We start from the raw sequence: 14959 nt of genomic DNA on the forward strand, positions 1-14959 counted from the left end.
CTACTACTGTTTCCTACAGATTCTGCATCATTATGCTGATATTTGTTCTAGTTTCCCTTTGTAGTCACATTAGTATTGATTGAGTAGAAGTCAAACAGCCCATGTGGAAAAGCAGAACACATTGGCCAAAATGCATTTTTAACTTTTTATCAGCTTTGTAAAATTTATCTGTATTCTAATGCAAAGGTCTGTATATAGAAATTCTCCAAAATGACTGCTACACAGAGCAGGAAGTCTTGGCCTGGATTTCTGTTTGCTACACTAAATACAGTGGCCCCCAACAATGCCATCAGACCATGGGCTCTGAGATTTTTGCAGGCACACAATGTGCAGACAGATGTTTACATGTTTAGAGATGTAAATGAGGCTGCATATTTTTCCGTTTTAACTTTTTTATGCATGCTCTAACAACAGGAGAAATTATGCTGTTTGTGGAGGTTTGCAGAGTGGCACTTGGTTTGCATTGTGTGTGTGGATGTGTATTACTCTTGTTGTGGAGACACAAATCTGTTTATACAGTCACAGTGTGGGGAATGCATCTTCCTTTTGGGGACAAAACACAAGTCCACATGACATAAATCATTGAATTTTAGGCTGAAGACTTGGTTGAGGTTAGGCAAGTAATTGTTCTGGTTAGGGTATGTAAGGTAAGGTTAGGTCAAGGTCACGGTTAGGTCAAGCCTCCAGGAAATTAATGTAATACCCACCGAAATGATGGAAACACGACAGTGTGGGAGTGTGTGCATGTGTCTGTGCTTGTAAGTGTAGCCTTGTTCAAAGAGCTATTTTTGAGCTGCAGCATAGTAAGTTGTGGTGACCAAACAAAATCACATGAGCTCTTTGGAACAGGCTGACTCAATGTTTCCACTGTGAAAACAAAGAGACAAGAAGAGGAGCAAGAACGAGATGAGGTATTAAAATCCTCTGCATAAGAGGTGTTTCATAAAGAAACAACAGTTTCAAAGCTAAACATAAAAATAAGTTAAAGCCATGTAATTCACGTCACCTTGTGTATTCTATCAGTTGTCTGATTTTGTGCATAGATTTTCAAGGTTTTCTGACTAATAAATGTCCCGAATAAATTATATTCTTTTGGCAAAGCATTCCATAAGTTTTAAGACGCCCTCCCCTCCAGGGAGCGATTGTTTTCCATTCATTTCAATTCAAATCAACTTGCACTTACTTGTCTTTTTTCTCACTGTCATTGGCGTGACAATGCTGCTAAAGTCACAGAATCAAAGTCTCCGAGATGGTGCATTTGAGGGCTGGTGTGAAGTTCAGGCAGCTTTATCTGCAAAGCTGCCAAATTCACTCATCCATTTTACTTCTTGTTTGTCCTCTGGCTGTGTTTCACTTTATGATTTACTTCTGCAGAGCATGAATGCAAATCTTGCCAACATTTAAATTCATAACCACAGAAGACTTTTAAAATGTGACATTTTTGTACTTGAGATGGCAGTAGCTCAGTCTTTGGGGACTTGGCTTGGGACCCAGAGGGTCGCTGGTTCAACTTTCTGTATGGACCAAACACGAAGTGTGGACTGATAGCTGGAGAGGTGCCAGTTCATGCTCCTGGATACTGCTGAGGTGCCCTTGAGCAAGGCACCAAACCCCCAACTGCTCCTGTTGATGGGCAGTCCCCTGGCTCTGACATTTCTCCTATAATGCATCTGTATAGGTTTTTTTGTGCATGTGTCTGTATTTCAGGTCTGTGTGTTTGTAATTTGTAGGAATAACAGTGGAATATTTGAATTTCCCCTCGTGGGGCTAATAAAGCACAGCTTTCTTTCTTTTCTAAAATGCAGTCATAATAAAATCGATGATATTCATAGTGACGGATTCATATATCGCAACTGAAATGTATGTAAACCAAAAACATGAAACCATAAACATTAGCATCCTTTGTTGTAGATGTGCAGGTATTGTGCGCATGAGTTGTATCAGCTTGTTTGGTTTGTTGACTGTGCCTTTGCTTCAGTGGTTCACCGACTTACTGTCTTACTGGTGGATTTTCTGGTTGACTGGTTATCTAGTTAGTTGATTGGCTGACAGCCCGTGTGTTTTTTCTAATGGCTTTTTTTTTTGCCATACATATCAGTTTGTTCTCATAGTGCACATGTGTACGTGCATGATGGGGCCTGCACGTGTGTTGAAGTACTTGTTTGAGGCCTGCTGAGTTGCAGTGACAGCAGGAAAACAATTTGTGGCAGCAGGTTTTCTATTCTAAGATGATTGAAGGGGTTATTTGAGGTAAGAGTTCAAATGAGGAAACTATTAAGTGGATGGCCAGTGTGTGCACGTGTGTGTGTGTGCGTGTATTTCCTTTTCTGTAATCCTGAGGTATAAGGTTGAGTATCAAGAGTGTTTGGCGAAACTGGTTTTGGCTTAGTTTCAGACTCTCAGCCTGCACTTTGTCAGCTAAGGAGTACATCTGCTTCTGATTGCAGTGGAAATCAAACCTCTCATCCTGACTCTGAAATATGACCAATCACCCAAATAACAGACCAGCCCGATTGTCTACATGTTGTTTTTAATCATAGGTAATTATTTGTATTCCCAGAACACTTGATTTACTGTAACCTCTTTGACGTTACTGTTTGGGTTAAACAAGTGAGATACAACATGCTATTTTATGAGTTTTCCCCTGCATCCAGTCTTTATGCTGAGCTAAGCTAATAGCCCTCTGGCTCTAATGTCATACATAACACATAGACATGGGAGTAATATCAATCTTCTCACCTAACACACAGCGAGAAAGCAATAAGCACTTTTGCCTAAATGTCACACTCAGAATTAATCCATAAAAAAACAGATGAAGAAACTCTTAGGGTGCACCTTCTGAAATACCATCTGGCACTGCTTCATGTAAATGAATCCAGGTGAAAATACACCCAAGATGTACTGAAATGACGCATATAATAATCTGATCCAGAGGTGGTTTTAGACACATTGTATACAGATGTTGGTCAGATGTAAATGCGTCAGCTGTGTTGAACCACATATATCAAGTCTCATCTCCTCCCAGGTACACCACATCCTCCTGTTGTGTTGTCAATGACACTTTCTGCTGCACTTTCATTAGCTATAGAATATGCAAAATACAGTACGTGTGTACCAGGACTACAGAGCAGGGTATAATACTGCAATGTGGAAGGACATTGACAAGTGACAGTTTGCATTTGGGCTCAAAACATCTGATTAACTCGAAGTTTACAACCACACGCAATTGTTTATAAATGACCCAAACAGCTGACGTTCCCCTTTCCTATTTATATAGTCCTGTATCTAGACATCAATAGATCAACAAATCAAACATGTAATCATAAAACAACCTTTCAGTAAGTTTATTTTGCATCTTGAGACTCATAAATCTGGCAGTATGGTCCCTTCCCTTACACTGTAAACTGAAGACCATCTCGAGAGTTAAATCATTACAGCGGTTCGTGAGGTGAAAAAAGAGCACAGAAACTCTGCCAACTTAAAAACCACAAAGCTTGAGTCTGTCTTCCAAAGCTGCTTTGAGGAGAGACAAGTCTCTAATGTGCAATATGATTGATGCTGCAAGCAAATTAACATTAATAATAATGATAATAATAATAAAGTTTTCACAACAGAAAAGGAATAATTGCACATCTGAGGGTGAAAGAGGAAATGATCTTTTATTGCTTTTTATAAAAACTGCCCTTTAGTTGAAAAACCACTGCAACTTTCTACTCAAAACAAGGCGAAGCTCTAATCTGTGATTTCAAACGACAGATGCTTGAGGTTGTATATTGCCAAATGAAAAAGAGGACAGAGCTAATTGTTTGCTTAAGCTTCTACACGCAGGAGTCTTGATTTACTATTATGGCAGATATTCAGATTGTGGAGGTGAAAACGAATCGCCAAAAAAAATCAATGCTTGGAGAGTTTGTTCTGCCAAACACAACAGTCTCTTGTTGACATTCAGAAAAATCAAGGCTCAGTATAAGCTGCAGTGAAATGAGTCTTACAGCTCTAAATATCTGCTGCTCTTCAGCTCTTTCCTTCACTGGTGTTGATTTAAAGTTAGAAAGTTCATAAGGTGATGAGTACCAAGGAAAAATCCCATGAAAGAAGAAAAAAACATTACATCTTATGTCAGAATTAAATGTTTTTCCAGATGTGTTTATGGAGATATGTGCTATTTTGTCAGAAAAAAATTAGCCAGTCCAGTTTTCTTCTTTCATGCTGGATTTAATTTAAACCTCCAACCAATAATAAAACAAGACTTACAGAGTTTACAGCCACACCAGCCTCTCTGTGAGGCTGCACTGACGCACAGCAATGCTTTGAACTGAATGCTTACGACAGCAAGCTCAGTGACGATGCAAACTTGCTGATGTTATAATGTTTACCATGTTATCCATTTTAGTTCAGTGTGTGAGCATGCTGACATTTGCACTGAGAACAAAGTACAGCTGGGGCTGATGGGATTGTCATTAGATCTGTACTAGTTTGGTCATAAATCAAACTAACTTGATAAAATGTTGACCTGATGATGGGGGAACATGAACATCTGAAGCAAATGGCATAACAACCCATTTGACAGTTGTTTAGACATTCAACTCAAAGTCACAAATGTTAACCTCATGGTGCCACCAGAGGCAAAGTCAGTAGGAGACATCCTCTGAGGACCATCATTGTCTCAACCAAAGTTCATGGCAATCCATCCACTGGTTGTTGAGTTATTTCACTCTGGACCGAAGCGATGGACCTATGGTACGTATGGTAAGAAAATGGATTCCAGTAATATAGCGTGCTAGTCAGCCAACATGTCTGGGGGAGATTAATGATTTAGATGTACCTCCTTTTTACAGATATGGACTGCTCTCATCCCAGAGCAGCAAATACAGCAGCGAGGTCAGCAGCTGTAAGAGTCTGATTTAAACACACAAGACACCGTTTAGCAGCTCTATGACACACACCAGGCTTTCAACTAACTCCAATGTAAACCCATCTGCGGCAGTGTTGTTGTATAAAGAGCAGGAAAGTCTTAGTCATAGTGCAGGAGGAAGGAGTGGCAGATGAGTCAAACAAACACAGGACTTTCACTCAAGAGACTGCTGTGAAACCAAAAGTCACCATCAAGTGTTTTAAAACTATGTTACATAGTTAATGTCAAGTTATGTATCGTGTAAAGTACAACAAACGAATCTACTAATAAATGTAAAAAAATGCACTTATTTTGACCCAAGCCATGTTCTTTTTCTAAACGTAACCAAGTTTTGTTGCCTAATCGTAAGCGTTTTTGGTAACAGAATCTAAGTTTCCTGCAAAGACACTGGTTTATTTTGAATAGGCACTATGCACTTATCAAGAGGATGATGATGACTATCCCTAAATGTCCAAAACGGACTATAAAACGGCACCTAGAGCATCATAGTTTGAAGCATAGGGCCACTGACCAAGCTGCCGTATATGACGAGTTGGGAGTCAAGAATGTTGACATGCAATTTACAAACTCTGATCTGCTGTCAGTACACTTGCTTTTGACGAAGCTGAAGAGTGTGTTTTACGTCATTTTTCATTTATAAATTAGAGAATCACGAAAATCAAGCTTTTCCTGCAGTATGTTTTTGTTGTTGGGCTGGGTTAGAAAAGAACTGTGCTTCTGTCTATGGGAGATTCAAAGTACAGTAAGTGTGATTGGTTATATCCAAGCTTTTGCTTTGGACGAGTTTTCTACAATGGATTTCTTTCTCTATGAGTCTCAATGAATCTTTCATGCTCTGTACAGGAACTGGGGGTCATGTCTTGGTGAAATCGTTTTTCGGCCAGCTCCTCGGTCATCTCTGACCTGTTTGTTTGACTTGGTCAGAGTCAGAAGCAGAATTAGAAGCAGACTGAATCATCACAGGGTTAACTAGTCTTCCTCTCACCTGTTTCCTCCTCTGGCATTAGGGGTTTCTGTGGTTTCTGGCTCACTTTTCAAATTAAACCACACAGCTTTGATATCCCTCTCTCGCTCTCGTCCGTTAAGATCCTGTTTTTCAGAGTACAGCCTCGCCCCGGGCAGAAGGCTTATTCTGTGCCAGTCGATGTCTGGATGGTATTGTAAAGTCCATCCGGCTGGGCTGTGTTTGAAGGGCTTCATGCCAAAACAGGACATCCATCTTCCAGCGGAAAAACTGACTCTTGTAAATGTCGTAGTTATTCTTGTAAATGCTTTAGTTGGAGTGCAAGGTCTCCTTTTTTAAAGTTTTTTTTTTTTTTTTATTAGAGCAATAGTAGCTGATGATGGATGTTTTTTTAAACAGAACTCTGCTTTGCATTCACACAGGTCCGAGATTTCACACCTGAGAGTTTCATAGTACAACTGCAGCCTTCTACTATCTGCCTGAAGGAGCTGTTTTTGTGCTTTTACCATTAGTTTGTTAATTTAAGAATCCTCAGTGAATCTGATATTTTACTCCTAACATTAGTTTTAACTAGAGTTCATAGGGAGCTAATTTGTGCAAGGTCTCAAAAGATCAGCAACATATTGTACCTGAAGTTTCCCCTGCTATTATTAGAAGAGTGTGTAAGTAAAGTTATCAGATACTTTTTCATTCATAGTGGAGATCTCCACCCACCTGTCCTCAGTATCAGGAACCTTGTTGTTTCGGGAGAGTGCTTTCTTTTGGAGGAAGCTTCCCGGGGGAAATGTCCTTCCTCTTCTGTTGACGGGGTAGATCTCTTTATCGGTGCAAAGCTGCTGTGATGGACAGAGGCCAAGGCACAGGGCTTCCTGCTGCAGGGATAGAGAGCAGAGAGGAAAAAGAAAACACCTGTTTCAGTCAACAGCGTGCCAAGTGTGTCAGAAGAACTCCAGAGAGATGTTTGAAAAAGCGAGAGAAAGACAGTTAAAGCGTGCATTGTGGAGGAACAATCAGAATCCTAAACAAAAAAATTTTATCATCAGGGTTATCCTGAGTTGTGGTGCAGCAAAGGAGGATGGCTCAATGCTTTCTATTCATTTCCAGTGAAGAGCAGGAGAAGCAATTTCACGGTGCATGGTGGGAGTGTTGTGGCAAGCTTGCACTTGCCGTTCAGTATTTGCATAAAGTAGACCAGATTTAAGTTTATGAAAATGAGTCCATCTAGCACGGTCTGGCTGGCTTATGAAACTTGGACCAAGGTAAGAACTAGGTAATGTAGTTTAAAAATGAAATGCAATTCACCAAAAATTCAGTGTTTTCAAAGAAAAAAAAAAAGGTGAATCATTTAGACAGAATTATGGAAAGTCTCTGAGCAGGCTGCCATGTCGTTTCCTGTTTGAAGCAGCGAGCAGAAAACCGCCCAATTAGCAATGCATTTGTCCAACCAGGTGCATTCCAGGATAAGGTACATCACCAGTGAAAAGCCCTTCAAGTGGCCAGTTGAGACTCCAGATATTTGAGAGCTACATCCTGGAAATGCAGAATCAACTCCTGAGGAGCAAAAAGTCAGGGCGTCTCAGCCTCTTTTGCTTCGATTTTAACCATTTTTTAATGTGTCTCATGCAAGATCTTTCAACTATATGAATGTGCAGTACTAAATGACCTCTTCAGTCTAATATTATGAATTCTGCAGCAGCTATCTTCACATTAACCATGATTCTCCATTGTCATCTTTTAACTTTTCTGTTTTCTTGTAAACTAAAATGCAAAATGATATCCGGCCCACATTGCCCATTTTCAGTTGATAGAACAATGGGATCTTTTATTGTATAAATATGAAATATCCGTAAAGTTGACAGTTCAATCCTTATGTCTGTTGATGCCAATGTAACTCTTTAAAAAATGTAAACTTGTCAGAAAGATCGGAAGCCTTCAGATAAACACCCTTTACACATACATATACATGCACGCAGTGATGTAGCAAATTCACACCTGGAGATGAAGAGAGTAAAGAGACTTGTGGCAGGATGTAGAGAACTGTACTTACCTGTTTCCTGTGGATGTAAACATACCGTACATGTGTGGGTGCGTGACTCTTTGATTTGACATCATCAAGGGATTCCAGTGTGTTCACCTGATGTATATTGCAACACACTTAGAGCATGTTGTGAAATGTTAGCAAAAGCCAATGCAAATGATCCAGTTTGGCAGTGAATAACTTCATGAACCGGGCATGCTGTTCTCACTTTTTTTTTTTGCATTAAATGCAAATAAATCAGTTTACAGTGAAGTATTTTTTTCACCCATCAACCACATAATCACTTTGGGAAGTTTACCTTCCAACAACCCCAGCCACATTCATTGTCCAAGATAGCATTACATTTGCCAAACCCATAGAACCTTTTCTCTTCTGTACTATTTCAAAATACAATCAACAAAACATAAATCTTATCTTGTGCCTCTCCAACCTTGCAAGCTTAGTCTGCAAACACAGTTGTTAATGAAATAAGACTCTTATCTTACATTATTCATACTTGTAACTTACTAAGACTAAGTTGTTCCACAGTACAATACAAGTACAATGCTATTTATTTTTTTGCATTTTCAACAGGATGCTGACTGTTTTTTAAAATTTAAAAGTTAACCATAACCACATTTCAACCAAGTAATGGAGCTGGTATTAGCTTATGTAGCTATGTGGCTACAGCTAATGAAATCTAATAGTGATAGTTGTGATTTCAGCCAACAACCACCAATTTAGTCACAGGCTAGCTGCTTTTGTCTACCTGTGTCTGAAATCGAGGACCTGTTGTTTAAAACTTTACCGCTGTAAAAGGCATTTGTGTTTTGCAAGAATGGAAAGTTTGAAATTTGCTGCATAGCGTAGCTAAGGGAATGGTCCATTAAATCTAGGTCATCGTAGTTAAAATGTCTTTATGCATCTACCTCCCTTGACGTCACCACATACTGGTGGACTCTTCCTGTGTCAAACTTGTTGTTTTATTTAGTTGTGTTGCCAGTTAAACTGGTCCGGTTCAAGAGAGTTTTTATTCAGTTTGGTGCAACCACGCTGTGTATTTGTTGGTGGTGTAAATCATGATACGATACGATACGATACGATACAATACGATACCAGTTCCTTGGACAATGGTACTGTATTTACTATTGTAAGTCTGCCATGATATGAGTTTGCTTTGATTCAATTCAGGAGCCTGCAATCGATACACAACGATATGAATCAATATTCTTTTAGTCTTTTTTTTTTTTTTTTTGGCTGCTTACAGTTGTCTATCTGGTACTTTGCCATTAGCACTGAGTGAATGTTTATGAAGGAGGTGGACAGAAATGATGACACAGATGAGCCATTGAAATTTCAAAATAAATGCATATCTGTCACATTGTAATATGTATCTATGTTTTCACTTTGCATCAATGATATTGTATTGATTATCACTGAATTGATATCAACCACGATCAGTGTATCATTACACTTAGAGCATGTTTTCCTTATTTCTCATGCGTACCGTAACATCTCTTCATCTCTCTTTGTTCCAGCAGGGGCCAGGCGTACACAGACGGGTTGTGATCCATCCCAACCCAGTGCCGCACATCCACCAGGAGCCCACAGTGCTGCTGTGCGTGGGCCTCCTGCTCCTCCTGATCGGACGGATAATCTACTTGCAAGGCAGTACGAACAGCCAGGATCACTCTCAGGTTTAGCCTTTGGAAAACCCAGCAGACGTAGCATTTTTTCTTAAATAATATATCTTTTTTGGATCCTTTTTGTTTTTCAGGACCTAATTTACACCCTTCTTTCTCCGTTTTCCCAGTTGAGGAAGGAGATTTTGGATTCTGTTGATCATAATTTTGATGGAGATGAGCTGTTAAAGCTCTAAAATGCTTGGATGTTTATTTTTTCGCCTCTGTTTTCCCTTCACGGTCTCTGAGCCTTTGCGTTGCAACCAAAGAGCCGGGATTTTGCACTCCTTTGAAGCGCAGAGGTCGTCATGTCACCTGAATGTGCCTCTGTGCAAAAAACGCCTGTGGAAATTCAAATGTGCCTTGTACAGTTCCCTGTTTACTTTTTTAGCTTCTTTTAATTTTTTTTTTTTTTGATGTACAGAGATTTTGAATTTCTAGATTGATTAACCCTGCAGACCCAGGGTTGTAAAAGAAATGTGGGTCCAGTCTGCAAAACAAACCCAAACTTTTCTCTGTGATTGTTTCAGGCAAGAAAAATGATCTTGCACTTCTCTCGCATCTGGATCCAGCATACAACAGACTCTGGGCCGAATTTTTAACTAAACCATTTTGCAATTTAATGCTTTTTTACCATTAATTACGTCAGCTTATGTCTAGATTGTCAGTTTTTAAGAGCCAGCATTTCCAGCCACAGAATGAACTGTATCCTGAAAAATTTGAGCTTAATACCACAGGTGTTGACTCTAGAGATCATTGAAAGTCAAGACAATACTTTATTGTGCAGACCCTGTTTGGACAGGATTCGTATTCCAGGGTGAGATGGGTTATAGAATAATTGCTGTGGTCCTCAGCAAAAGAAAAAACAGTGTTTTGAGTGGCAAATTACAGCATTCGGATTATAAAAAATGGGAATATTCTGAAGAGAAGTCATCATCAGGAAAAGCAGATCTTTGCTTGCAAAACAAATTGAAACGTGATATAATTCTGTGGTAGGGGAGGAAAATGTGCTCTGGACTGATCAGCGCAAACAAGATTAATAATAAACACTTTTCCCTGCATAAATTAATCCTGTGCAAATGCCAGTTAATACTGTGTTTGTCTACATTAATGATAAAGTGTTCATTCAGTTTTATGTGTCATATTTCAATACCCAGGGTGAAGTTTTAGCAACAGATCCTGCTACTGGTTAGCTGATATATAATCAGGATTATTATTCCTTCAAAGGTACTTTGAGAAGATGCCATCCTTCCTCTGTATGGAAACACCTGTGTGTTTTGGTAACCACTAAAGCTGTGGGTTGAAAGATAACTTCCTCCCTACTAACTCAAATCAGATTTCAAAGACTTTCTGAATAATTTTATCACCAACTACAGTCAGTGTAACTAGATTCCTCAAAGATGGCAGTTTAAAAAAAACATTAAGGGGTGTCATTTCCCTCTTTGCTCTGGTTCTTTTCAGCATTAAAACAAAGATTTTGTACGTTAATAATTAAAAGCAGGAGCAGAATGCTTCGCTTGGAAATACAGTAATAGGATTTGAAACTCGAAAGAGCAAGACGGTGAGCCAAATCAATAGTGAAATCACATCAAACACATCACACAACCATTAAATAGTGTCATTTTCTGCTTTACAGTTTTATTCACTTTCCACATTTTGCATTTACAAACCTTATTTTAACCTTGTTTAAATCTTCAAAGCAATTTTCTAAGTGATCGAACAGCACTGTCTCCCTGCATTGTTTGTTTCAGCCTCTGGATTTAACATTAGCAGCCAGACTGAATGTATTTGGCAAGTATCGGTTTGTTGACAAGGTCACGTTATCCGTTTATTAGCCCAGTGATTCAGACCTGGCCAAGTCTCCTCATGCCTGCCAGGTCATTAAACACTCTCTCAGAGAGATTTCTGGATGACAACCAAACACTGAATCATGCCTAGTCAAAGAGGGTTTTGTCATTGACTGTTTAGCTAACAGCAACATATCTGACGGCGGTGATACAGGCTTCTGATTAATTACATTTATTCTTATCGGTCCTGTTGTCATGTGAGAGCCCACCAAAAATAAGCCATTGTTTTTGGATTTTTTTTTTTAGGTCTTGGCTTAATAAAATGCATGTTACCTACCGCTTACAGTTCATAATAGCAGAACCAGAAAAATGATAAACAGATTAAAAAATGATTACATTGTTTAAGTGTGAAAACCTTATATGCAAAAACTTGAAACCAATCATTTTGTATGCACATGAATCTGGTTTCCTTCTCATTTGGAGGATGCAGTTCAACATATGTCAATTCCTTCCTTAACTCAGAACACTGTTAAGTATTTTAGGTTAATGAGGAACTGTGAAAGAAAGAATTTGTCCCAAGCACCTTATAGCATGAGTGCATACAGGATGCTGCCTTTGTAAGATCTTAGGGAAACTGCAGAGGTTGGTCAGATATATTTTTTTTTTGGCAAACCACCAATCAGTCCTCATCACTGAAGCCTTCTTTCTTTTAAAACCAAAACAACCATTTTGAAAACACTTTCGATAAAGCATAAGTTTCACTTTTGTCTGGCTTTTCCCAGTTTGTTTTCTCATGTGGAATGGGCTCATTGTTGCCCCTCACAACTGTGGTTCTCGTCAACCGTGGTTACAGTGGTTATTTTCTGCTCTCCAGCCTCAAGAGACAATAATGCATTACGGCTGGCACACCAGAATGAGGTGAAGAAGCCACCACCACACAAAGGTTAGGTTTATACTTACTAGGAAGTATTTTCAAACTGTATTTTTTGTTGTTTTACAAAAGAAAAACCTTCAAAGATAAAGACTAATTCATTGGTTTGGCAATAGTACATCTGGGCTGTTTCTCAAATGGAAACCTCAACCACGTCCAGGTTTGCCATGTTGCAAGTGCAGTGTGAATGTTGACCAAAGAGATTTGTGCAAAACACTTGTTTTATGGGTTATTTTAGGTCAGCGTTTCCCAAACCTCTTCTCGAGTACCACTTGTCCTGCATGTTTTAGGTCTCTCCCTGCTGCAACACAGCTGAATTAAATGATCAGCTTTGGGATTTCATAATGAGTTGATCATTTGAATCGGCTCTGTTGGAGCACGGAGAGATCTAAAACATGCAGGATGAGTGGTACTCAAGGGGAGGTTTGCAAAATGTTGTTTTAAATGGTACAAATGAAATGTCACCAAATTATCAGCCATATTGTATGTTGTTTTGATCGCTCCCATCAGCTGCAGTGAGTGTCTGCGTCAGCCTGACTGGAATGAAAATGTAAATGCAATTTGCTGTGTTATGCTCTGCAGAAGCAGTTGGTGTATGAGAAGCACTTTTACTAAGATCTGAATATAAAACCAATCCATCCAATAATGCATTTAGAGTTCTACTCTTCAGTGAGTCATCTGTTTCAAATGAGTGTTAGCTGTGTTGCAGATACACTGTTGTTCTGTGTTACAAGGGTTTGATTTAATCATCTGAAGCAAATGAGTTCCATCTTTGTTGCTCGCTCCCTGTGAGGTTATCCAACAGCAAATCAGAGCCGCGACAGAAGTTTGTTGCAACAAAATCGACAACTAAATTCATCTGAGTCTGTGTTTGAGTCACGCTTGGATGTTTGTACAGTTGTGTCAACATGAATGCATCACAGATGAAGTGTCATCTTGGCTTTCATCACCCTTAAACTCTCATCTCATTTGTTTAATCTCATCTTTTAATCGTGTTAAATTGGCTGTTCAGCCACAAAGTTTCATTTTTAAACTTCCTAAAGTGAGGTGATTACTCTCAGGCAATCTGAGTTTGTTTACATTTGTTACATCACGCATAATATAAAGTGCAAAGATTAATAACAGTGAGTAAAGTCAATACACAGACTGACTTTTGAAAAAATTCTTAAAAATTATGCACTCGTGAAAACAGCCTCAAAATAATTATGCGTCAAGGACAAGAATGGCAAAGTTACCGTTTATAAACAATAGGAGAATCAGAGGGTGATAGGCTCAAACATTTCATGTTGAAAAGTCAGTCATGAACAAAAAGATAAAAACAATACAAAACAGCTATAGGGGTAACTGGGAGATTAATAGGGTGACTACAAAGAGACAGAATTGACCTCAAAGACTGATCATTGAAAGAGATGCAAAACGACCACAAAAATATAGAAAATGACCACAAAGGGCAACAAAATGACTATAAAGAGAATCCGAATGTCCACAAATAGACACACAATGACCAAAAAGAGACTCAAAACAGCCAGAGACATAAAAATGACCACAAAGGGTCACAAAACAACTATAAGACGACTCAAAATGTCCGCTATGAGACACAGAGCAACTAAAAAAAGACATAACGACCAAACAGAGACACAAAACGACCACAAAGACACTCAACACAAACTTTAAATGGTTTCACTTTTGGGGATTTTTTGTAAGAAGGGTGGGAGACCTATTATCCTGCATCCAGGGGCCAGTTGTCTCATAATCTCTCCATAGCTGTCTTCTATTTAGTTTGAAAAAAGCAGCTCTTTTTTTGATGGTATTTTATATCAGAATTGTTGATTTGGCATTCATTCATTCCAAGCCGCGTGGTCCATTTCTCACTCATTGGTCATCGTCAGAAGTATGGAACCTGTTGTGTCTTCTATGGCCACGTTTAATTTTTACAACACTGTTTGAAGACTTCTTGATGTTTCTAATTTTGTTTCCTCATCTTGATCTTTGCGTCCTGGAAATGCACGCATCTCAGGCTTGTTACCCGCTTTGCCTTTCCTCCGCTGTGACTGCATGTTGATTCCTGACATTGTGTCATCCGATATCTAAAACCTCATTCTGATGTACTGTATTACAGCTGGAGTGAGAGGGGAGAATGGCAGGGAGGAAACTGAAAGATGAATTACCGTCTTCTGAAACTGATATGGAAACCTGGTGATTCACGGCCTATCGTTCATAGGTGTTACAGTGCAGAAATGGTTGTGTGACATTCAGGGTTTTACCAACTGGCATCAACACTGCTGGAGCCGCTTCTGCAAATCTCTGCAGATTTATGTTTGTTTGAGCTTTTAGGATTAATACAGCAGAATCATCAAATTGAAATTGTTAAAAAAAAAAAAAAAAAAGATAAAACATGAAAGATAGGGAACCCAGAGACACTGTTGTGTTGTGCTTCGCTGCATTGCTGTACAGAAATGCATCTGTTGGAGCCTGTTTGTATAGAAATGGAAACAAACTACTATGAATGACTCCAAATGACCCAGTACAACTGTAGCAATATGGTGTCTTTTTGTTTATACTGTTAATGTACACTGAAAATATTGTAATTATGATGTTTTAATTGCTTTCAGTGCATTACACTGTTGTAAATAAAGCTTTTACATCTTTTTAAAACTGAATAA

The 14959-nt window shown here is 39.0% G+C and overlaps 1 protein-coding gene across 4 annotated transcripts in view; it reads left to right on the forward strand.

Moving 5' to 3' along the window:
- bcl2l11 (BCL2 like 11) overlaps positions 1-14959 on the forward strand; it is a 58174-nt gene extending 43215 nt beyond the window's left edge. For 3 of the 4 annotated variants that reach the window (XM_088086393.1, XM_042502792.2, XM_088086391.1), the window contains one exon: positions 9435-14959. In XM_088086393.1, the coding sequence (XP_087942519.1) occupies positions 9435-9599 (165 nt within the window). In that variant the 3' untranslated portion in view covers positions 9600-14959. The remainder of the gene's footprint in view (positions 1-9434) is intronic. The other variant, XM_088086392.1, reaches the window with a different exon arrangement.

Source organism: Plectropomus leopardus, chromosome 13 (assembly GCF_026936395.1).
Source record: "Plectropomus leopardus strain MGB_pleo_1.0 chromosome 13, ASM2693639v1, whole genome shotgun sequence".
NCBI lineage: Eukaryota > Metazoa > Chordata > Actinopteri > Perciformes > Serranidae > Plectropomus > Plectropomus leopardus.